The sequence below is a fragment of the Schistocerca gregaria genome, chromosome 5, assembly GCF_023897955.1.
Source record: "Schistocerca gregaria isolate iqSchGreg1 chromosome 5, iqSchGreg1.2, whole genome shotgun sequence".
In the NCBI taxonomy this organism is placed as follows: domain Eukaryota; kingdom Metazoa; phylum Arthropoda; class Insecta; order Orthoptera; family Acrididae; genus Schistocerca; species Schistocerca gregaria.
The window spans coordinates 500,974,411-501,000,931 of NC_064924.1; the positions used below are offsets into that span (position 1 = coordinate 500,974,411).

At 39.7% G+C, this 26,521-nt stretch overlaps 1 protein-coding gene across 2 annotated transcripts in view; it reads left to right on the forward strand.

The window, feature by feature from the left end:
* LOC126272042 (multiple epidermal growth factor-like domains protein 8) overlaps positions 1 to 26,521 on the forward strand; it is a 371,715-nt gene that overhangs the window by 184,871 nt on the left and 160,323 nt on the right. For both annotated transcript variants that reach the window (XM_049974556.1, XM_049974557.1), the window contains exons 12-13: positions 11,949 to 12,161; positions 13,791 to 13,985. In XM_049974556.1, coding sequence (XP_049830513.1) covers positions 11,949 to 12,161; positions 13,791 to 13,985 — 408 coding nt within the window. The remainder of the gene's footprint in view (positions 1 to 11,948; positions 12,162 to 13,790; positions 13,986 to 26,521) is intronic.

Sequence of the window (26,521 nt, forward strand, 5' to 3'; positions counted from 1 at the left end):
AAGGAAATGTCGTCCAACAACACTGTAAGTGTCTAAGTTATGGGTACTGCATCTGCCAAAAGGCCACCCCTTCGGCAGAAAATGTTACTTTTTATGCCGATGGTCAGGAGGCGGAACACCTCGTAATGTTGTTTGATGTTCAGTGATCATGACTGATTGTCACGATTGCCAGTGGAAGATGTCAGTTTTGCACACGGGTCTCTACCTGCTGTTTACTCTTCTCTTGTATTCTGAAAATCAGTGGAGATTTTAGAGGGTTCCAGGAGGAAAATAAACCTGTGTCTGAAATCCAAAACAGTCACCCACCAACACAGTAGAGCATCACATTCATAGGAGACAAAGCCCATGTATGCAGCAGCTAGCTTCATCTTCTCCAGTGGTTATTGTGGCAATTGGTTGTGATCACTGAATAATAAACACCATTGTGAAATATTCTGTCTATGGTCTGGCTGTGCACAAAGTCAAGTTCGCTGTCAAAGGGGCCGGCTATCAGCAGGTGCCGGTGTCTATTATTTTAATGCTCTGTAGCATCATTGGATGATGTTTCTGGACACAGGTTCCTGTTCTCAATTTGTTCCTCGTGACATCCTCTACAATCCCCCGAAGTTTGTGTGTATCATTTTGTAATACACAGTATATAGAAATATCCATGCACAATGAAATAACTTTACCTCTTACAACCTATGTGGCTTCTTGATTGCTGTATAGATTTCCAAATCCTTCATTGTGATCAACCTGCCTTTATTTTCTGTTTGTGCAATATTTTTATATTTTCTTCAGTGATAATATTATCTTTTTCTATTTGTACTTGCAAACCCAGTTCTTGAGAAATGTATGAAGACATGTTTTCACTATATAGAGGCAGTCAACTTACATGGATGTTGACCATTTATGCCAAACTAAATAATCCTGAGCACTAGAAATATGCATACTTATAGGGTATGTTACACAGAGGTACTGTCTTTGCTGCTGAATAATTTTAAACACAAGAAGAGTTTCAAATTTTTAAGCTATTAATAGATGAGAATGGCTTTGTTCCAAACATAGTAGTATGAATATATAGGGTGTCCCAGAAATGTTGCAACAAACTTCTAAAGGAGATGGGGCATATCACAACTACACCAATGAAGTGTAACACATGATGAGGAAACAATAAAAAGGGTGGAAACTTCAGAATTCTCAGGGTTCCGTGTTAGCGGAGAATGTAAATTGGGGGGGGGGATAGTAAAACATAGGTCAGCCACATTTGTGCTTAGGATCATTGAAGATCTTGGGGAGAGAGAAATTGCTAAGCTGGCATATTTTGTGTATTTCCATTCTTTAATGTCATAAGGAATAATGTTCTCATCTTTAAGAAAGAAAGCCATCATTGCACAAGAATTTGCTGTGAGAATAGTATGTGGTTCTGACCCTCAATCATCTTTTAGGCATCTGTTTAAGGAGTTGGGCATTCTGACTATTGCTCCACAGTATATTTATTTCCTCATGAAGTTTGTTGTAAAAACTCCTCTACATTTCAGGGGGAACAATCAGGTATGTAATTATAATTACTAAACTAAACTCTGTCTGAACAGGTCTTGGAAGATGCTAATTGTACTGATCGATCTCCGTGTAATCCTCAGCCTATAGGCGTGACTGGATGCGGATATGAAGGAGAGTGGGATCAGCACATCACTCTCCCAGCAGTATGACAGTTTACAAGACCTGAATTGCTACTTCTCGATCAATTGGCTCATCAGTTTGCCCCATAAGGGCTGAGTGAACCTCACTTCATAACAGCGCTTGGCAGACCAGATGGTCACCCATCCAAGTGCTAGCTAAGCACAACAGCACTTAACTTGGGTGATCTCAGGGGAACCGGTGTTACCACTGCAGCAAGGCCTTTGGGACATTAATAGAATACGAAGGAAAAATTACATTCTTTACTACTCATGAAGGTTGTCTTTAGCCCAAAAAGGGGTGCACAATGCTGCAACAAAAATTTTTTATCATTTACCCTGTGGTATAAAATCTCTCACAGACAGCAAAGGAAAATTTGATAACCACCTGAGAAAATTTCTCCTTGACAACTCATTCTTTTCTGTAGAAGTATTTCTATTATTGCAATATGTGAAAGGTGGTTGGTAGGAATTACTAACACCTATATATCTTTTTCCTTTTGTAAAGAAAAGAAAAGAAAGAAAGAAACAGAGAAAAAAATTTGTAAATGTTCAGAGTGTTACCATATGAACAAAGTAACTTGTGATGTGAATGTTTAATGACTCATTTCACATAATTATGATCTTTCATGCAAAATAATCCATGGAATGTGTTACTAACAAGGATTGGGAAATGCAAAGCAGTGTTAAGTGGTAGCAGAAATCGAAGACTGTAAAGGAAACAGAGTGTGCTTTATTTGAAACATGTATTGAACGTAAGGAGTACCACGGTGTATGACATGAATACAGCTCTAATGTTACAGCAGGTGCTCAAAGTTTGCACCATCAGATGATATGCATGGTGAACACCGATGGAGCATTGACAGCCAGGCACACTCGAACGCACCTGGATCTCTTTGATTGCGGGCAGCTGTGCAGACAATTTCTGCAACAAGATTTAGTTCAGACACCACAGGATTTAAAGGCTTCTCACAGAAATAAATCAGGAATTCACAGCTTCTCACAGAAATAAATCATGGCTTAATAAATTTGGTGAATGTGGAGGTCAGATAACTGGTCTACTATGCCCAATCTATTTATGGAGGAATGACCTGTTCAAATGCCCGTGAAAAGCCAGTCCAAAAGGAGCTGGTGCCCCACCACATTGGAAGCACGTGCTGCACCTCACATTTGCTGGAACATTTTCAAGCAAGCCAAGAAAAACCTGATCAAGGTGTGATAACTCGCAGCAATTAAGAAAGATGGTAAAAGGTATGGCACAACTAAGCAGTCGCTGGCCAATCACGCCTTCACACATTAACTGTGAAGTTGTGTTGTGCCAGTGGTGCTGCACACCATGGGGGTTTCCTGGTATCCACAGATGCTCATTGTCATCTCTAGCGAACGTGGCCTCAGCAGTGAACAACACGTAGCTGGGAAATGCGTATCTTTACCACTTTGCTGCAGAAATCACTTCGCTAAATGCACACATGCAGGATGGTCATTGCACAATAACTGCACCCTTTGGAGATGAAAAATGCATAAGGACTCAATGTTCAAAACGCACTGGACACTACTACGAGGTGTTCACAAATATGAAGCAATGGCACTATGAATCTCCATGGCATCCAACACATTTTCTTCCCTAACGATTGAACACACTGATCACAGCCTCTCGTCACAAGCCTTGCTACTACTTACCAACCTGTAATCGTGCATAAATTTCAATGCAGATGTGCAAACTAACAGTGATGCAGTTGATTTCTGTCTATGAAGTGTTTTCGGTAAATGCATCCAGCAGCTCATCCATTGCACTCAGCTATTCCATATATTAAGTGGATATCTGTAAGCTCACCATTTATATGCCATTCCATGCTCCTTGTATGCTGGCTAGTACTCAAATGAGGAAATCCTTGTGTTCCCCTGCTCTACTTGCATACAGCAACACCTAGCAGTGTTCCCCTCCAGTACTCTAGTATACAGCACCACCTACTAGTGTACATTGATGTTTGTGGCCATTTGTTGCTATGCAGTTCTCAATCGTTATGATGTACCTCACTAGAGATTTGTTGCAACATTGCTGGGACACCCTCTATAACAATCTGAAATGTAAAACCAAAGCTATAATACATCATGTTGCTAATACTTATGTTCTTCAATCATCATTGGAGGAGATTTGAATCCTCAAACAATCAATTAGGATAAATATAATTTTGTAAATGGTGGACATCACATAATCTTCTGTGAAATAGTATTAAACTCTTTCTATGAAAACTACTTAGAACAAATTGTTTGAAAATACACTCACGACAGAATTATGTAAGTTGTAATGGTGACAAGCACGCCTTAATGCTTCAAGGCATGGTAGAAGAACCAAAATTAAGATTAGCAAAGCAAAAATAAAAATTCTGTACTCTGTTTTCAGCTGTTTCTTTTGCAGCATAAGCAGTAGAAGTACCGCACCAATTTAATTGAAGCATCACTGCAAAGATGAATGATAGAGATATTAGCGTTAGCAGCACCAGCTACAATGACTAAAATTATACAAGTCTCCAGGGCCTGGTGGAATCCCTTTTAGATTCTGTACTTAAATTGCATCTGAATTAGCTTCCATTTAAACCATAACATATGATAGATCCATTAACACAAAAAACTGTGACCAGAGATGGGAAGCAACCTTACTATGAGAAGATAGCAAAAGTGATCAACAAAAACACTGTCCAACCTCATTGATGTTCATTTCTTGTAGAATTCTAGAACGTATTCTGATCTCGATCATAATGAGATATCTCAAACAGAATGACTTTCTCCATTTCAACCAATAGGGATTCTGAAAACATCAGCCATGGGAAACACAAGAGTTTTTCTCAAATGACATCCTGAAAATCATTGATCACGGCAGTTAGGTAGATGCAGTATTTCTCGACTTTGTAAATGCATTGAACTCAATACCATACTAACATTTATTAATGAAGTACAGTTATGTTGGATATCAAAGTAAATTTGTGAATGTTTTGAGTATTCTTGGTAGGAAGGACACAACATGGGCGGAGAATAATTGACAAAACTGGAAGTAACTTCTAGTGTGCACCAGGGAATTGTGTTGGGACTCCTATTGTTAATGTTTTACATTACTTGTGTGGTAGACAGTATTAATAGTAACCTCAGAATGTTTGTAGATGGTACAGTTATCTACCACGCGACCTGAAAAAATCTGCAAAACTACCTAGTGAGACCATGGAAGATTTCAAAGCTGTGCCAACATTGGCGACTTACCTTAAATGATCAGACATGTGATAATGCACACTAAAGAAAATGCAAAAATGTAGTATCCTAAGACTCCTATATCAGTGTCTCAATGAGTGATGATATTGCAATACATAAACTTATATTAATAGTCAGATGTAACATCTTGTGAGGATATGAAATGGATTGGTTACATATGCTGTCATACATGTGGCAGCCATCATTTCAGTGGTAGGATATGAGAAAATGTTGTCAGTTTACAAAAGAGACTGCTTACAAGGCCCTCCTACAATATTGTTGAAGTGTATGAGACCTATACCAAGTAGGGCTAATGGGATATTGAATGTATTCAAAGAAGGGCAGTACCAGTGGTCACAGGCATATTTGACTCAAAAGAGGGCATCATGTAACAACTTAAAAACATTAATTAGCAAATTCTTTAAAATAAATGAGAATTATGCTGCAATAGCCACATACAACATTTCAGTATTAAGTGCAAAATCGAAGGATATACTTCAGCCTCTATGTATTGCTCCCATAATATCCACAAGTGACAAGATTAGATAGTTCAAGTGCACACATCGGTGTTTAAGCAGTCATTTTTACTACACTCCATATGTGATTGAAAAGGAAGAAATCCTAAAACATTTAGTACATTGGTAAGTACACTCTGTCACGTACTTGATAGCAGTCGGAGACTATGTAGGTGTTGATATAGATACTGATGCTCATATGGAAACTGGTATTAGTGACCATAAAACAGTTGTAATGACAATGATTACCAAAGTAAGAAAGGAAATTAAAACAAGTGGCAAAATTTACATTTTCAATAAACTAGACAAGTAGGCACTATTATCGCACCTTACAGAGGATTTCAAAACATTTAGCTGCAGGCATTGGCATGTATGGAAAATTTGATTCAAATTTAGAAGTAGTGTAGTTAACCAAGCAATGTAGAGATGTGTACATAGTAGAATAATTGATGATTGTGGGGAGGGGGGTACATCCTTCCATGGTATACAACATACAACCTCTATAAAGAAACTTTTAAAGAAAAAGCAACTTGTGTGAAACAAAGCATAGAGTTATAGATTGACAGATGCTGGATATTCATCTGACACAGTCAAAAAAAACTTCAAAACTTTAACCTGTTATATTACACTAGCCATCATGGCAGCCGCAAAGTGAAAACAAAAATTGGTGTTTACTATGACTTGAGGAAAATGCCCGATTTAAGAAAGATGGCACACCAGAGCCAGATATAACACATATCTGGCTCTGGTGTGCCATCTTTCTTTTGTGTCTGACTGTGTCATAAACAAATCATCAGCCAAAGAGTATGTGCCCTCTAATGAATCTTGGCCAATTCTGTGTCACTATTTTACTAACACACACACACACACACACACACACACACACACACACACACACACACACACACACACTCGAATCAATTTCGTTACAGACTTCACTCTGGGCAGTTTTCCCTTTTGCTAAGTGATATTATATCGGTTTTATGTGTGACTAGTTGTCATTTTTTTAGATTTTCAGATTATTTTTGTTTCAAATTCAAAAGTTACAATTCATTTGATTTGAAATACATATTTTGCCTTTAATATTATTTCATTAGTTTTAAAATACAGAGTAACCCAGGTATGATGTTCACCTTATATATTTCTAAATCTGTCTAAGACATAATTTTCTTTTCATAAAGATGAATTGTGAGAAAGTCCTTACTAAATGACACAAAATACCGTATCATAGCTATATAATTACAGATTTAACTGTCAGCATTACTCATTTTCAAGTGGAATTACAGTAATTTCTGTTGGTAGTACTGCAGATCACAAAAAGAGAAATTGAACAATGTTTCACCCTGCAAATTTCTAAGTATTTTTGGAGAAATTACAATGTTTTGAGTTTAGGATTTATCTGTTTTAAACCACAAATGCAATGCAGCATTATGAATAAATTTGTGCTATCATATGACAGAAGTGTTTCAGCTACTTGATGGATTGCTTGAACTTGACAGTGCTAAATGGCTGTAATTACATACCAGTACACACACACACACACACACACACACACACACACACACACTTAGCACAGGCTCTCCAGGCCACGTACGTGTTTTGCAAAAGCTTCCATTCCTTTCTGTTTTTGAGCTTGGTTTCCCCAGGTATCTTCAATCCCGAGGGCTGCCAGAGTTTTCACCAGGTCGTCCGCCCAGTGCTGCTTTGGTCACCCTATGAGGCATCTGATATTTGGTTTCCCCTCAAATGCTTTCTTCATTTGTCTTTGTTCTGGCATACAGGCTACACTGCCCACCCACTGGATTCTCAATGCTCTTCAGCTTCTTAGGGTGGTTGGTTGTTGCATTAAGAGGTAGATTTCCTCATTATTCCTATCCCTCCATTCCCCTTTATCTAAGAGAGGTCTCCATATTATCCTCATTACCCTTCTTTCAAATATTAATAGTTTTTCCATTTCTCATTTAGTCATGCTCCATGTTGCTAAACTGTACATGACTGCTGGGTATGTCACTGTTATATGTTCTCATCTTAGTGTTCATTAAAACTGATTTTGAGCTGAGTGTCTTCTGAGGGAATATATGCATTTCATTCCCCATGCTGTTCATTCCTTGATGTCCATTGCTATGCTGTTGTCACTTGTAAACTGAGACCATGAGCATCCGTGTCGGCTAACTTTCTTGAACCTCATGTCATCTATCTCAAGACATTCTTACTGCTTTTGCCTTCTTCCTAAATGCATGAACTCCATTTGGTCTTGATTCACCTTTGGCCCAATCTTCTATGCATAGTTTTCCATTTTGTGGTATATTTATTTCAACTCGTGGTTTGATTTGCTTAGTAATACTAATCATCTGCATATGTGAGACCACTGAAATTACTATCCATCTGTACTCCAGCCTACTCCTGTTGCCTACATTCCCTTATTACTTTCTCTAAGGTAACATTGAAATGAAATGTCGTGTGACGAGGGCCTCCCGTCAGGTAGACCGTTCAACTGGTGCAAGTCTTTCGATTTGACGCCACTTCGGTGACTTGTACGTCAATGGGGATGAAATGATGATGATTAGGACAATACTACACCCAGTCCCTGAGCGGAGAAAATCTCCAACCCAGCCGGGAATCGAACACGGGCCCTTTGGATTGACAGTCTGTCGCACTGACCACTCAGCTACCGGGGGCGGACAAGGTAACATTGAACAGAACACATGAGAGAGCATCTGCTTGTCTGAGACAAAACCTCAATTTTGGACATTTCTGATTTGACCCCTTGCAAATGCACTGCTGCCCTTGACCCATCCATACAAGTTTGCACCATTCTTACTAGGTTCTCAGGGCTTCTAAGTCATGCAGGGCAGTGTATAGGCTATTCCTCCACAAACTGTCATATGCCCATTGAAAATTGTGGAACAGACTGTAGATATCTTTATCATACTCCCAGAGTTTTTCAAACAGTTGTCTTCAAGTGAAAATATGATCCATTGTCCGTCGATTTGATTGAAAGCCAGCTTGTTATTACTGGATTTTTTTCTATGTGAATGATGTGCTTTGGGGATAATGATAGGCAGTATCTTGTAGATTATATGCAGAAAGCTGTGCCTCCGTACTTACCATATTCCATTTTGTTTCCCTTCTTGTACAGTGGACATATTATGACCAATTTCCATTCTTCTGGCAGTGTCTCATTCTTTAACAGCAGCTGAATTAGATTATATATATATCTCTTAAGTGCAAGCCCTCACCTCCTTCTTTGATTAATTCTCCTGTTATTCTGACCCTCCTGGGGCTTTTTAGTTTCTGAGTCTTTTGATTGCAATTGTCAGTTGTTCTTCAGTCTCTCGCCATTCTTCGTCATCTTTTCTTTTGTGTGTGGTGGCCGCAGGTAGCATCTCATGTGGGTCTGTATGACTCAAAAGTTCTGAGAGAGAATTCTCTCCATCTTTCAAAAATTATTTGCTTGTCATTATTCAAGTTGCCGTTCTTATCTGTAATGAGAAAAATTGGACTCTGAAATCCACATTTCTGATTTTTGATGTACTGGAAAAATTGCTCTGAGTTCTAGATGTGGCTCTCTGCCTCAGCTTGTTCCAACTAACTGGTTAGATATATTCTGTTCTTTTTTTCTTGGGACTTACTTCATCTTGAATCTGATATTGATAAAATGTACCTTTTTCTGCTCGTTCTCTCTATCAGGCGGCGACTTCTCCCTTACCTTCCTTCTCTTTTCTGTTGCCTTCTGGCATGTCTCATTGAACCATTTTCTCTTCTTCATTCTCTTCTGCCTTCCCATTGTATCCTATGTTACATTTAGTGCCTTGAACTTAATTTCTTTCCACTTTTCCTTCACATTCTCCAGGGTTTCTAGGGCCTCAGTACAGTTTTTTTTATTTTTGGCTACAAAATTGTTTTTTGATTGTGCTTTCTTGCAGCTTCTCAACATTAAAGGAGTTTCTATTATCTCCTTCTTCTTTTTACTAGAGTGGTTTGAAAAGTTTTTGGAACAGAATAGAAAAAAGTACTTACATCACTGAGATTTTTTTTTTAATTTTTCAATGTAGTTTCTGTGGATTAATGCACTTGGTCTGACAATGTTCCAGTGCCTTGATGCCATCTCAAAAATGAGTTTCCTCCAGGCAGGCAAAATAGTTGTCAACTCCGTCTATCAGTTCTTCATTTGAAGTGAATCTTCATCCACCAAGAAAAATTTTCAGTTTTGGGAAGAGATGGAAGTTTGACAGAGCCATGTCAGGTGAATAAGGCGGGTGTGACAACAGTTCATATCTTAGTTCGTGTAATTTTGCCATGATGACGGCACATATTTGAGGGCACGCATTGTCTTGATGGAATATGACTTTCTTCCTTGCTAAACCTTGCCTTTTTTGCAAATCTTTTGTTGCAATTTGTCCAGGAGGTTAGCATAATATTCTCCAATAATTGTTTTACCAATGGGGAGATAATCTACAAACAAAATCTCCTTCACATCCCAGAACACTGATGCCATGACCTTTCATGCCGAAGGAATTGTCTTTGCTTTCTTTGGTGGCATAGAAGCAGTACATTTTCAGTGCTTTCACTGTTATTTTGTCTCTGGGGTATAGTAGTGCACCCAAGTTTCATCTGTTGTCACAAACTGGCAGAAAAAATCTTGTTCGTTTCTCCTAAAATGGGCCAAACATTGTTCCAATATGTCTATTCTCATGCATTTTTGATCCAGTGTCAAGAGTCGTGGCACCCATCATGCAGATATTTTTTTCATTTCTAATTCTTCAGTTAAAATGTGATATACCCTTTCAGATGACATCTGGCAGGCACAAACAATTTCACACATTTTCAACCAGCTATCCTCCATAACCATTTTGTGCACTTTTGCAATGATTTCTGGAGTAGCAGTACATCTTGGCCAACTGCTGCGTGGATCGTCATCTAAGCTCTCCTGACCAAATTTAAATTCATTTGTCCACTTGGAAACAGTTGAATATGAAGGAGCAGAGTCCCCCAGTGTTTTCTGGAAATCGGCATGTATGGCCTTTGCTTTTGTACCTTTCTTTATGAAGTACTTAATCATTGCTCAAATCTCAATTTTTCCCATCTTTGCAAATCTTTACGCGAGAACAACAACAGAGCCATGTCACTGCCACATCTCCCTTCCAAGATTACTGACATGGCACGTGCTTACTGGCAACAGTCCAATGAATATTACATGACCAACTTGTTGCGCTAGCACTGACCTCTCATGGTGATTCTGAGAACTTTTCAAACTACCCTTATATGCATGTAGATGAACATCAGTTTAAGACTACGCACAATGAGGAAGTGGTGTGCAGTCGACTCGTCTATATAACTGACATGCATAATGCTTTGGCTATAGCATTGGTCCACCAAGATGTGATCTATTTGGTTGGTAGTTCTTCCATCTGGTGAGCACCAGGTTCCCTTATGTATTCTCTTGTGTTTGAAGTAAGTAAAACATACTGCCAAATTGTATGAGGTAGCTAAGCTGATAATCCTCTGTCCAGTTTCATTGGCCTCATCATGCAGATTTTGCCTTCCTGTATTTGGTATATAGAATTCTTCTTTTCCTGCTTTTCCGTTAGAATCTCCCAGCACTGTCTTGATATATGTAGTTAGTTTGATCTCAGTTGTTCATTCCAGTTGGTCATAGATCTCATCCTTTTCTTCATCTGTTTTATCCTCTGTCTTTGCATGAATATTGAGAAGTGTGATGACTATTGATAAGTGTGACGTCTGATGCTTGGTTTCCGTGTACTATGTAGGACATTCTTCTGTTAACAGCTTTGAATTCTTTAACCAAATTTGCTCCTTTGTCATGTATTACAAAACCAATGTTAAATTTTTTTTTTTTTTTTTTTTTTACACATCTTCGATAAAATAGTTATGTATTCATCTTCTTTATGACTGCATCCATCTTCTTTGTAAGTACCCTCACCTGGCCATCTTGTTTCTTGTACTGCCACCAAGTCCAAGTTATATTGCTTAATTTCTGAGGTCTTAGGCTGTATGATTCCTGGTCTATATAGGCTTCAAACATTCCAAGATCCAAAATTAAATTTTTCAATTTGTAGACTATTTATGCTTTGCTCTTTTCATCATCCATTGTATCCATCTGTGTCTGAGGCAAGTTTGTTTTTTGTAACAAAGAACTTTTATGGGATTGGGTTGTTAGCCCAATGGCCAACCCTCTTCCTTCATCCAGACTTGGGACTGGCAGTGACTGTTGCAAGGCAACTGACTCCAGGCAGATTTAAAATACTTGAAAAAAAAAGGTTAAATTTAAACTGATACTAATTCCAGTATTTTACACATGGCAAGGCTGATATACCAACTGGAAGACAAAACTAATTTAAACTGATGATAATCACATTATGCTACATGTGGCTAAACTTATAACCATCTGGAAGGCAAATGATGTTAGCACATAAGAATGATTTACCAGTATGTCATTAAATTTCAAAATGCCTGCCATCTACTTCAGTGGTTCATCTAGTACTTTATATGATATGCTTTTCATTTGTAGGTTACAATAATAAATGCAACTACTGTTGATTTCAATATGGTTGCTACTAACACACTAATGGAGAAAAATTTAGATGGAGAAATAATTGCAAGATTATTAGGATTTCTTCGTCCACCAGATGTTTGGGGTGATGGAAAAGAGACATTGCGCATGTGTGCTAGTTATTCATCAGCCATTTTGCGAATGTCTCGTGGAAATGTTTCTTCTGAAAATGTGAGTACTTCTTCTATACTTATTAAATTCAGTCTTAGTAGATATAGATGTAGAATTCAGTAACAAAATGTTTGTAAGCTGTAGTATTACACAGATGATGTAATTGTATGTGATATCGTGGCAACAGAAAACTGTGATTCTATCTTATAGACTATGATTAGCAGTCCTTGTGGGGTGTAGGGATTTGTGTAATAATGCAGCTAAAGAATACAGTTTTCAGTTGACATCAGTATTCTGCTAAATCTTATCTGAACTGAGTGGTGGAATACAGTTTCAAGGTTCTTTTCAGTGCTTTTTTAGGTTCACATTTACTTCTAGCCTAGACACCCAAATCTTGCACATTCATGTAAACAGTTAATAAGTGCTACAGAAAAGACATTCATCATTTTTCACTGACCAACTTAATTCATTTATGAGTATTATTATTATTATTATTATTATTATTATTATTATTATCATCATCATCATCATAATCACCATTATCATTGTTTATGTAAAGGTATTCTACTTTCACATGTTTCTAACAGACCATTTACATTACTGAAGAAGAAGAGATAACCCGTTATCGAATGGGTGGTTTATTTGTATGTTGAAAAACTATGCATCATAGATGTTATGCATATTTACAATGTCAAAAAAATTGATAAAGATATTCGACCTTCAGTGATTTTTGTTTTAGGAGCATTAGGCCATGGTGCAAAGCATGTTCTCTGTCTAACATTTTGTCTTTCAATGCTGAAGACATTATCAGAAGATATAAAGACTCAGATAGTCGTAAAACTGTAAACAAGCTCAGCAAGCCAACTGTTTACATATATTCAGGCAGCAATCAGTTTGTGACAGCAAGAATATATAACACCCTCTTTACATGTATTCATGTGGGTATAGGAACTACAAACAGAAGCACTAACATCCGACTCAAGGAATGCCAGAGCAATTGTCATCTCAGAAACATGGATAGATCAGCAGCGGGATGAAACCACCAAAATTGTTCTTAATACTGTGTTTTTATCAAAATCCAAACATCACTCTGGTAGAATGTATAAGCACAAAATATCTTTAATGGGAAATAACAAGGATTGAAATTAGACAAGTCTGCACCTTAGTACAAAATAAAGCAAACATTGCCATTCTTCCCTGCTACTAGCTGCACAGCACAATCGGCGTGACTCAGTGAGCTTCGGCAGCAGTCTGATGATGTCACAAACCAATCATAGTGTGGATACAAATGAATAGTAAAGATTGTGTGGCTTATTTAAGCTTTTACTGCTGGATGAGTCTTTATAGTCTTTGACGATATTTTAAGCAATGGATGAGGAAACATTAGTCAGAGAAATAATAAGCCTTGGATCATGGGCTAATGCTCATAAGACAAAAACCTGCATTTGATGACACTTTATCTTTACCATTTGCTCCATTTCCTTAAAAATGCTACAGCTATTCAGTTCCGGTTACTCACTTTTTACTTGTACTGACTAGATTATTAATATGGAATAAGAAATTTTATCATAAATAATTTTTATCTTTCACTCCTCATAAATTCTTTGTATGATGTGTTTTAATATTTTAATGGAAGAGTCATTCATTGATACCAAAAGTTAGAATTTAAATGTATGTTATGTTATATAGATACTGGATGTGGTTGGGAACTTGACAGCTGATGCTTCCCAGTGTGTCACTGCACAGTGGCAGAATGGGACCCCTGCTGTGCTTTATCCAGGTCGTTATTTGGTGGATTTTGAGTCAAGGAACAATGTGAGCAATGGTCCTCATCAACAATCAAAAATGGAACTTCTGCATAATAAAAGTCAAGAAAATGCTAAGGTAATTTAAATATTTCATAAATTTGACCACAAATGCCTTTTTGTTTCATACAGATTTGTCTCATAGTGTAGCATGTACATGAAAAGGAAAAGTCAATTCAAAAAACTGTCAAATTCCAAGGCAACAGAATATCTGACCAATACTTAAGTCCAAGAGACGAAGTTGTGCAGAGTGACAAGAAAAGTGCGTAATAGTAGAAAAGATTCTGGCTTTTAGAACTTTCAGGTCTCTTCCTCAGATGCAAAAGAGGGACTGGTTGGGGAATACTGGAAAGAAAAGACAGACCTCTCAGAACTCGTATTTAGTGGAACAACTCACCTGTTGTGAAGCAATTTGATAATCATTCTCTGCAGGCAAAGATTCTACTGTTGTTGTAAAGAACTGTTGTCATTACCTCACTGTAGGTATCTGCCAACTATCTAACTTTTCCACTTATAAGCCCTGCCATAGTAATTACACTGCAGAAGTCCAGTATAAACTCAAATCCTCCTGAATTTCCTTAGCTCAACCCGGAACTTCTCCCTGGAACCTATGTCTGTTCTCACCCCACCTACTCCTCAAACACCCACTTTCTACATGCTTCCCAAAATTAATAAACCTAGGCAGCCAGGACACCCCGTTGTAACTGGGCACAACACTCGTGTTGACTAACAACTACAACTCATTGCCCGCAGTCTAACTTCCTATAGCATGGACACAGACCATTTCATTCATTGCCTCTCTATCTTTTCAACCCCATTACTTGCAGTCTTCTTAGTTGTCACGTACCTACGCGCCAACATCCCCCATGGTCTTGCCACCATCAAGCATTATACCTCTCCCAGTTTCCTTCTGGCTTCAAATCCAGTGCCTTATTCCGTATACTCCTGACCTGTCAAAATGTCCATCTTTGTATCTGCAAATTCATTTGGGATTACATTGAAGAGGAACGTGGAATGTGACAGTAATGGTGCAATTTAAATGCAGCAGCTGTGGTGACACGAGTCGTGTGGCAGTATCCGTGATTGATCCAGTGACACTCCTTTAATGTAACTGAATGCAACCTTTTCAAGTGGCATGTCTGTAGTTGAATGAATACAGACATGCCACTGGAAATGCTTACCTTAAAGGAGAGCCGTTGGACAGGCTCACAGATACTGCTGAGAGACACATGCCGCTGGATCCGACACATTAGAATCCCACCTTAAGCTTTATGAAACAAACAAACAAAAAAATAACTTTATTGTGAAATAAAAACAAAATGTCAACTTTTCATGGCTGGTGTTCTAAGCACGTAAATTTTTTTTAAGGGTGTCATTGGTCACCTTTGAGCGGAAAAATATTTATTCATATAATTCACTGTTGCAATTTAAGCCATGTGGCCATTATGAAGTGTAGTATAATTTATGAAGTGAAGCACAATTTTCACGGTGATCTGTTTGACAGTTGTTACACAGCTGTAATTTGCAACTATGTATTTTATGAATAAATAGTTTTACAGTCAAGGGTGACCATGATGTAATTTAAAAAATAAATTAATTAATTAATTAAAAAGCAACCAGTGTTTGAAAGTGCACTTGTAGCACACCTATGAAATGAAAATCTGCTGCCAGGTAACATTTAATAGTGTGTATCTCTGTCCTGTGCATCATAACATGCTCAGATCCTCATTAGCATGCAGTCCACATTGTGGTGAAGACATGATCCTCAAACTTATCCTGACCGTTGAGACCAACTTTCTTCAGGTCATCCTGTGTGAGAGGAAGGTTTATTATCCACTACAAGTTTCAACTGCTTCCAGGCACACCACCATCTCTGTGATAAACCCATAGAACTCCGTGCCTGAGATGATTGGTATGCGACTTCCTCCGCACCCATCTGCCATTATTGTCAGGTGTCTGGCAAATCCTGCACCTGTTGGCGAAGAGAACTCAACACCATTGTGCCAGCTTCCATTCCAGAGGTCTGTTCCTCAATGTATTATACACCACAGGGGTGGATGGTTTGTCCTGTAGTTCTTAATGGATGCTTAACACCCAGTTGATTGTTTGATGATGGTTGTGTACTGTTTGTGCAAATTTGCTCTTCCAATTGCCTCCAAGAAGCCAGCACATAGTTTTGTTGCTTTCCCTATGAGCCATAATAAGTAGGTAGTGCTTATCAGTTAGAGTTATTGACTGCAAGTGAGAATTTCAAGGCAGGTATTTTCTGTTTTATGCCCCACAGTAGTGGTTGAATGTTCAAATGAAGGCACTGTGATGTACACTGGTTCGAGTGTCTTCTCATACTAACAGCCCTTATTGCCATAAAGTGGCAATGCATGCATGGTCTGAGTCTGAAGTGACCCATTGAGGCATGGTGACAGACTGGAACATTTACACAAAGTGCACTGTTCAATCCACAATTGAAACAGCACTGAGAATGCAGTTTTGCTTTTACCGTCATTATACAGTTTGCTGTATGTAATTATTATCTGTGATGAGAAGAGTATTGGCTGATAAAAAGAACTGATTCTCCTCTGAAGAGAACATAGATAAATCTGCAGCATATCCATGGGCACACACATGGTATCCTCAAATGCCAACTTGTTTCTGGGCCATACAGAGAAAACCTTCCAAACGTACCGAGATTGTAAACTCCTCAGGTTCATATTTTCATGATACGGACTCAGTAAAAAGACACCTATACTCGTCCCTCCACAGCCTAAGCATCATCTCTCCTATATGTTTCACCTGGTGCTTACTAGCCCAGCACTACACCTTTCTGGATGTTAATCTCCATCTCTACGATAGCTTCATAAAAACCTCTGTCCATTGACAGGATATTCATTTTGATAGCTGTCTGCCTTCTGCTCTATCAGTCTCTCCTATACAGTCTGACCACCCATGGACAGCACAGCTTCAGTGACAAGCAATCCCTTGCCCATTAAGCTGAAATTCTTATTAAGACCTTCACTAAAATATTAAAATCCACCAGACATAGTCCACACTCAGATCTTCCATACCATATCTGCATGTGACCCTAATTCTCCAACTGCCACCACCACCACCACCACCACCACAGCCATCACCACAACGAACGAATTACAGAGTAGCACTCATCTCATTACTCAATACAAACACAGATAGAATGGCTTAACCACATCCTTTGCCTGAGCTTAGACTATCTATCACCACCACACTACTTCTATGACCCGCAACTTCTGATAACTCACATACAACCATTGGCAACTCCACAACAGGCTTCTTTGCTTTAGCAATCATTTTCTTACCAACAGTATCACACTTCCTCAAGACAGCATTGTTTAATTAACTTTCACTATTTCCTTTGTATTGCCTTCACTGCTGACTGCAGAAGTTTCAAATGTTCTTTTCTTCAATTCGTTGTCACTAATATTATTATCAGCATTGCATAAATTATCCAAACATACAGTTAAATTATCATTCAGATCCAGCTTTCACTTTCACAAAATCACATATTTCATTACTCTTCTCCTCCCACTACTCCGGATAAGCCCTTTCACATAAAACTGCCAACTTTTTCCTTGCTGGGATGTCAAATAGTTATCCAATGTCTACACAGAAAACTATTACTACACATTGTTATGGATGCTTTCAGTACCCAAATTACAGACCTCATTTACTTTTGCATTCAAGGTAAAGTTAAGACATTTGATTCACATTTTTGTTTATTTCCACTTTCTAAAAGCAAATGGATCCTTCCTTCTCACCAAGATCATCATTTACATTACAAATACTAATTGCATCATCGAGCACAGTCTCAACACTATCAATTTCATTAACATCTACATCAACACTATCCCTTTCCACTGTAACAAACAGCAGTTTGTTACCAATATCATTATACACGTCAGTATTTAGATAGCTATCTGTCTATACTGCCATTAAATCATTATACCCAATGTAGAATAATGAAGTGATTGGCAGCAAAGCAAAGTTGTGCGTGACGGGGGCATTTTGGTGGTTCACTTATGTGTGCGCATGCAATATGGCTGCAGCAGCAACATCTGTGCAGTTCGTTCCTGGACTGCTGTCTCAAGCTGCCTTTTAATGTGTGGTACTGATTTCACTTCATAGGATCATAATATCCAACCGGCCGGAATGGCCGTGCGGTTCTAGGCGCTACAGCCTGGAGCTGAGTGACCGCTGTGGTCGCAGGTTCAAATCCTGCCTCAGGCATGGATGTGTGTGATGTCCTTAGGTTAGTTAGGTTTAATTAGTTTTAAGTTCTAGGTGACTGATGACCTCAGAAGTTAAGTCGCATAGTGCTCAGAGCCATTTGAACCATAATATCCTGCTAGCTTAACAAACACACTTCTGAGTATAAAATGATATTGTGTTCTTATTATTTGTATATCTTGAGAAAAGCACCAGGTTACACACGGTCTTTCCAATAATCAGAATGAATCAAGTTCAGTTGCCATATTCAATATGAAAGGTATATTAAAATGGATCTCAATCATCATCATTATCATTACCATCATCATCATCATCTTGGACAGTTTCCAGCCTCTGGCCGTGTCTGTATGGAACATAGGCCTCTTTATAATCTTCTGTCTTGCCACCATCTCTCCATCTTCACCTTGGTCCAGTCTTCTCCTTTCTTATGGGCGCATTCCTCTACTCCTTTCAGCCATCTGTCTCTCGGACTTCCTCTTGGTCTCTTTCCTTCCAGTTTCATCTCGTGTTTCCTCCTGGGTAGCCTCTTCTCTTCCATTCTATTAACATGTCCATTCCATCTCAGCCTTGATTTCCCTATCTCCTCCTGCAGTGGTTCCACCTTCATTAACTCTCTGATCCTATCATTTCCTAACCTGTCTATCTTTGTCACTCCAATACTGTTTCTCAAGAATTTCATCTCATTACCTTGTACTTTGCTTTTCTCTCTTTCTTTCATAACCCAGGTTTATGTTGCATATGCCAGGATCGGGACATAGTATGACTGGTATATAACCTGGTATAAACCCACACTGGTTTGTGGTGCATCCTTGCCCCATATCAGGCTTCTGACACCCTTCTGAAATGCTTCTGCTTTTCTCCCCCGCTCGTTTATTTCTCTGTCGTTTTTTCCATCTTCCTGTGTAAGGCTTCCTAGCTACTTGAAACTCTCCACTCTCCTCAGTTGTTCCCCACCAATTGTTATTCCCATTGTTCCTTTCTCCTTCTTTCTTGTGATAATCATCTCACTCTTACTTATACTAAATTTCATCCCATATTCTTGTACTGTTTGTTCCTATAAGTCCAACTGATCTTGTACTTCCTCCTCCTTATTCCCCCCAAATCATCAGATCATCTGCAAACACCATAGCTTTCATATTCCTTTCACCAATTACTTGTGCTACTGTGCTCATTATATCATCCATCACTACAATGAAGAGTAATGGTGAAAGTGCATTTCCCTGCCTCAAGCCATTCTTCTGTTCAATCCAAGCTGATCTCTCTCCTCCCACTTTCACACAGCTTACACTTCCATGGTACATTTCCCTTATCCCTCAAATAATCGGGTTTGCTACTCCTCCGTTCTCCAGGGCTATCCACACTTTGCTTCTACATACACTATCACACCCGTTTTCAACGTTCAGGAAGGTCATTACTAGGTCTATTTCATTTTCATAGTGCTTTTCCTGCAGTTGTCTTACAGCAAAAATTAGATCCACCGTGGACCTCCCTGTTCTGAATCCATGTTGCTCTTCTCTCATTCTTCCCTCTAATTTTGCCTGAACTCTTGCTTCCAAAATTTTCTCAAAAATCTTTGCATAGTGGCTCATCAATGTTATCCCCTTATAGTACCTGTACTCTTTTCTATTTCCCTTCTTAAAGATTGGGACAATTATTCCCTTCTTCCAGTCTCCTGGTACCATCTTCTGTCTCCACACAATTTACATTACATGATATAGTCATTGTATCCCCATATCTCCTGCTGCTCTCACCATTTCTACACTTAGCTCATCCAGACCTGGTGACTTCCCTCCCTTCATCTTGCCCAATGCATCTTCCACTTCTCCCCATGTAAGGTCTTTTTGTATTTGCTGTCCCTCCTCTTTTTTCTCCTTGGCTTGTTCCTCCTCATCCAGGTCTCCACTCGGGTTCAGGAGTTCTTCAAAATCGCCCTCCCACATCTTCTTGAGTTCCTCATTATTCTCTACATCTTGTCCACTTTTGTTCACCATTTGAACATAATGTGTCATACCGTTCTTCCTCTTACATTTAATCATCCCATATAACACCTCTTTATATATATATTAAAAACAAAGATTCCAAGACTTACCAATCGGGAAAGCACCGGCAGACAGGCACAATGAACAAAACACACAAACACACACACAGAATTACTAGGTTTCGCAACCGATGGTTGCTTCTTCAGGAAGGAGAGGGAAAGACGAAAGGATGTGGGTTTTATGGGAGAGGGTAAGGAGTCATTCCAATCCCGGGAGCGGAAAGACTTCCCTTAGGGGGAAAAAAAGGACAGGTGTACACTCGCACACACTCACACACACACACACACACACACACACACACACACACACACACACACACACACACACCCGTCCGCACATACACAGACACAAGCAGACATATACACACACACACACACACACACACACACACATATCCGTCCGCACATACACAGACACAAGCAGACATATTTAAAGGCAAAGACTAAGGGCAGAGATGTCAGTCAAGGCGGAAGTACAGAGGCAAAGAAGTTGTTGAAAGACAGGTGAGGTATGAGCGGCGGCAACTTGAAATTAGCGGAGGTTGAGGCCTGGCGGATATCGAGAAGAGAGGATATACTGAAGGGCGAGTTCCCATCTCCAGAGTTCGGATAGGTTGGTGTTGGTGGGAAGTATCCAGATAACTCGGACGGCGTAACACTGTGCCAAGATGTGCTGGCCGTGCACCAAGGCATGTTTAGCCACAGGGTAATCCTCATTACCAACAAACACTGTCTGCCTGTGTCCATTCATGCGAATGGACAGTTTGTTGCTGGTCATTCCCACATAGAAAGCGTCACAGTGTAGGCAGGTCAGTTGGTAAATCACGTGGGTGCTTTCACATGTGGCTCTCCCCTTGATCGTGTACACCTTCCGGGTTACAGGACTGGAGTAGGTGGTGGTGGGAGGGTGCATAGGACAGGTTTTACACCGGGGGCGGTTGCAAGGGTAGGAGCCAGAGGGTAGGGAAGGTGGTTTGGGGATTTCATAGGGATGAACCAAGAGGTTATGAAGGTTAGGTGGACGATGGGAAGACACTCTTGGTGGAGTGGGGAGGATTTCATGAAGGATAAATCTCATTTCGGGGCAGGATTTTAGGAAGTCGTATCCCTGCTGGAGAGCCACATTCAAGGTCTGATCCAGTCCCGGGAAGTATTCTGTCACAAGTGGGGCACTTTTGGGGTTCTTCTGTGAGAGGTTCTGGGTTTGAGGGGATGAGGAAGTGGCTCTGGTTATCTGCTTCTGTACCAGGTCGGGAGGATAGTTGCGGGATGCGAAAGCTGTTTTCAGGTTGTTGGTGTAATGGTCGAGGGATTCAGGACTGGAGCAGATTCGTTTGCCACGAAGGCCTAGGCTGTAGGGAAGGGACCGTTTGATGTGGAATGGGTGGCAGCTGTCATAATGGAGGTACTGTTGCTTGTTGGTGGGTTTGATGTGGACGGATGTGTGAAGCTGTCCATTGGACAGATGGAGGTCAACGTCTAGGAAAGTGGCATGGGATTTGGAGTAGGACCAGGTGAATCTGATGGAACCAAAGGAGTTGACGTTGGAGAGGAAATTCTGGAGTTGTTCTTCACTGTGAGTCCAGATCATGAAGATGTCATCAATAAATCTGTACCAAACTTTGGGTTGGCAGGCTTGGGTAACCAAGAAGGCTTCCTCTAAGTGACCCATAAATAGGTTGGCATACGAGGGGCCCATCCTGGTACCCATGGCTGTTCCCTTTTATTGTTGGTATGTCTGGCCTTCAAAAGTGAAGAAGTTGTGGGTCAGGATGAAGCTGGCTAAGGTGACGAGGAAAGAGGTTTTAGGTAGGGTGACAGGTGATCGGCGTGAAAGGAAGTGCTCCATTGCAGCAAGGCCCTGGACGTGTGGGATATTTGTGTATAGGGAAGTGGCATCAATGGTTACAAGGATGGTTTCCGGGGGTAACAGACTGGGTACGGATTCCAGGCGTTCGAGAAAGTGGTTGGTGTCTTTGATGAAGGATGGGAGACTGCATGTAATGGGTTGAAGGTGTTGATCTACGTAGGCAGAGATACGTTCTGTGGGGGCTTGGTAACCAGCTACAATGGGGCGGCCAGGATGTTTGGGTTTGTGAATTTTAGGAAGTAGGTAGAAGGTAGGAGTGTGAGGTGTCAGTGGAGTCAGGAGTTTGATGGAGTCAGGTGAAAGGTTTTGTAGGGGACCTAAGGTTCTGAGGATTCCTTGAAGCTCCGCCTGGACATCAGGAATGGGATTACCTTGGCAAACTTTGTATGTAGAATCGTCTGAAAGCTGACGCAGTCCCTCAGCCACATACTCCCGACGATCAAGTACCACGGTTGTGGAACCCTTGTCAGCCGGAAGAATGGTGATGGATCGGTCAGCTTTCAGATCAAGGATAGCCTGGGCTTCGGCTGTGGTGATGTTGGGAGTAGGATTAAGGTTTTTCAAGAAAGATTGAGAGGCAAGGCTGGAAGTGAGAAATTCCTGGAAGGTTTGGAGAGGGTGATTTTGAGGAAGAGGAGGTGGGTCCCGCTGTGATGGAGGACGGAACTGTTCCAGGCAGGGCTTAATTTGGATAGTGTCTTGGGGAGTTGAATCATTAGGAGTGGGATCAGGATTATTTTTCTTCGTGGCAAAGTGATATTTCCAGCAGAGACTACGTGTGTAGGACAGTAAATCTTTGACAAGGGCAGTTTGGTTGAACCTGGGAGTGGGGCTGAAGGTGAGGCCTTTGGATAGGACAGAGGTTTCGTATTGGGAGAGGGGTTTGGAGCAAAGGTTAACTACTGAATTGGGGTGTTGTGGTTCCAGATTGTGTTGACTAGAATTTTGAGGTGTTGGGGGGAGTGGAACTGGAAGTGGGAGATTGAGTAGATGGGAGAGACTTGGTCTGTGTGCAATGAGAGGAGGTTGAGGTTTGTTGGAAAGGTTGTGGAGGGTGAGTGAGTTGCCTTTCCGGAGGTGGGAAACCAGGAGATTGGATAGTTTTTTGAGGTGGAGGGTGGCATGCTGTTCTAATTTGCGGTTGGCCTGTAGGAGGAGTTGACAGGTGTGTTCATTGGCCGAGTCGATGTATAGGTGAAGGATTAGGCGAGTGAGGGCTATGGATTTTGCTGTTTGGAACTGGTATAAGGACTGATGGAAAGAAGGATTGCAGCCAGAGATGGGGACTTTAAGTGTGAGGCCTTTGGGAGTAATGCCAAATGTCAGACAAGCCTGAGTAAATAAAATATGGGAGCGTAATCTGGCTAGGGTGAAGGCATGTTTGCGGAGGGAATGTAAATAAAATTTAATGGGGTCGTTGTAGGGATGTTGTGAGGTTGACATGGTATTAGAAGGTGGAAAGGGTAATGTGAGGTTAAAGTGAAAGTAAATAGAAATTTATATGGGGTGAGATAAAGGTGTGAAAAAAGTCGAAAAAGTGTTGGTTTGAGATGAGCTATGTTGATCCTGTGCTGAACTTAGGTAGGTGAACAACAATGGGTGCAAAGGTTAGGTAGTTATGTTGTCTCCAGATCACGTAAAAGGGTGGGGAAATTCAAGAAAATTTCGAAAAAAATTTCTCGAAAAAAGTTTCGAAAGAAAAAAAATATTTTCGAAAAAAGTTTCGAAAAAAATTTTCCAAAAAAATAAAATTCGAAAAAATTTTTCGAATAAAATCTCGAAAAATATATGTGTAAATGTATTCAAAGGACTGGTTGTGTACTGGCAGGTTATTAGAATGAGGCTAACAATTGTTTGATGAAGAAATAATAACGTTTAAACCTGTGGGAAGCTGCTAAAAAATGATCGGTTATGTGGGAAATACGGGAATGGAAATATATATATATTTATTTATTTTCAGGAAATGGCCTGTCAACTCCTATCCCAAATCAAAGTCCTCTACAGGCCATATATATATATATATATATATATATATATATATATATATATATATATATATATATATATATATATATATATATATATATATATATATATTAGCGGGACAGCGCCGGCAGACAGGCACAATGAACAAAACACACACACACAGAATTACTAGCTTTCGCAACCGATGGTTGCTTCTTCAGGAAAGAGGGAAGGAGAGGGAAAGATGAAAGGATGTGGGTTTTAAGGGAGAGGGTAAGGAGTCATTCCAATCCCGGCGGCGGAAAGACTTCCTTTAGGGGGAAAAAAGGACAGGTGTACACTCGCACACACACACACATCCATCCGCACATACACAGACACAAGCAGACACATCTGTCCTTTTTTCCCCCTAAGGGAAGTCTTTCCGCCCCCGGGATTGGAATGACTCCTTACCCTCTCCCTTAAAACCCACATCCTTTCGTCTTTCCCTCTCCTTCCCTCTTTCCTGAAGAAGCAACCATCGGTTGCGAAAGCTAGTAATTCTGTGTCTCTGTGTGTGTGTGTGTTTTGTTCATTGTGCCTGTCTGCCGGCGAACCCTTTCCCTCCTCCTCCATCATTCTCGTCCACTGTTACATCCACTTTCTTCTTTCCTCCACCACCACTCTTTTTGCTTCTTTCTTTCTGGCCTGATACTCTTCTCTTGTCTCCACTGTTCTCTTCTGGAACCAGACCGTAAATGCTCTATTCTTCTTCTGTGCTATATCCTTTGTTTTATCATTCCACCAGGGTGTTTCTTTCCATCTCTTTTTGTTGCTTGTCCTCCCACATATTGTTTCTGCTGCACTTACTAATGTTCCCTTGAATCTACCCTATTCCTCTTCTACTGTTTTTGGTTCATCCTTTGGAATGCTTTCCTTTATTACTTGTAGGTACTGTAGCCTGCTTTCTTCCTCCTTCAACTTCCATACCCTTGTACATCTGTCCTGGTTTTCAGTCACTTTATTATCCATAGTCCCTCTCAGGTTCATTACCAGCAAACTGTGGTTGCTATCTAAGGCCTCTAATCATATGGATCTAAATCATTCATGTAAATACAATAACTAACAACATTAAAATAATGTAAATTGCTTGAGTACTTACTAGTGACTATAGAGTGCATGTAGGGTGTCATGCTCATGCAGATTAGTATTCCTTAATAATGAGATGAGATTTATTGTGCAAAGCCAGTACACACTATTCACCCAAAAATACAAAATGCAAACACAAAAATAAAGGTTAATTAAGGCAAAGGGTAAATGCCACTTAGTTCAGAATCACTTTCTTCTTTGACATTGTCATTATCTGGGCTCTGATGCGTCTACGATTCACTGGAATTCCCCTAGGATATAATTATATTTTCAGTATTACTCTTCACACTCACTTCACTTTTCCATGCTTCCGTAACAGCTGTATCTGTGTGGCATACAACGTTATTCCGTTTCTCTGGCATTATTTGTGCCACTGCTTCCTCTAACAGTCTATGAATTTCTGCCACAGTGAAGCTTTCGCTATTTGTTGCCTTAAAATGTTAAATCTGTGCCCAAATAATTTTGATGGCATTGAAGTGTGTGACAGTGTTCCCTGCTTTATTTCTTCGTTTGTTGTCCTCAGTGTCGACATACTGGCTGAAAAAATAGGGATGGAAGTGTAGTACTGTCTACTGTAAATGATGTAGCTGTCAGGTGCACATTTGTGTTTCACAGTTGTTTACTTGCACTTTTAACAATGCCCCATTTGCACATTTAATATGGCCAGTGCACTGTTGTTTAACTTTTGATAAGCCTCATTAATAGGCTGCAGGCGAACGTCTACATACTGCTACAATAGTTTACTATTGTACACCTTCAAGCATTAAAAACCTAACCACTAAGTTTGCAGTTCTTGAAGAACAAAAAGGTAGGTATTGAGCAGACACTGTCATTGTTTTAACGCACGGCCTAATTGTGTAACACTTATTTCACAGTTAAGTTGAAGCATTGTTGTTGGTCTAATCAACACAGGTTTCTCGTCAAAAACTAGGCCATGGACTGACTGTCTCAGTACCAAAAATCAGGCCCTTATACATCCTCACAATAATAGCTACTGAAACTACACATTGTTTGAAGTTAAATTTACAGAAATTACAATTAAAACTTAACTCATTAAATTAACTAAATGCACCAAAAAATTTTTCTTTTTACAGTTTTTTCTACTACTGGGGTTAAGCCGAATTATTTGTGTAAATCATGAAATTAACAAATATCATTATGCAAACAATACTTTTGACAAAACTGTTAATTACTTTGGAATTAATTAAGGGCTGCCTTTGCTATCATAATACTATTAGTAGTTCCTCCAAATGTTTATACTTACTACAGAAGCTACATTTGTTTATAAGTCAACAATAGAATTTAAGTTATGAAACAATTATTGATTTCACCCTATAATGTAAGATACTAGCTAGGA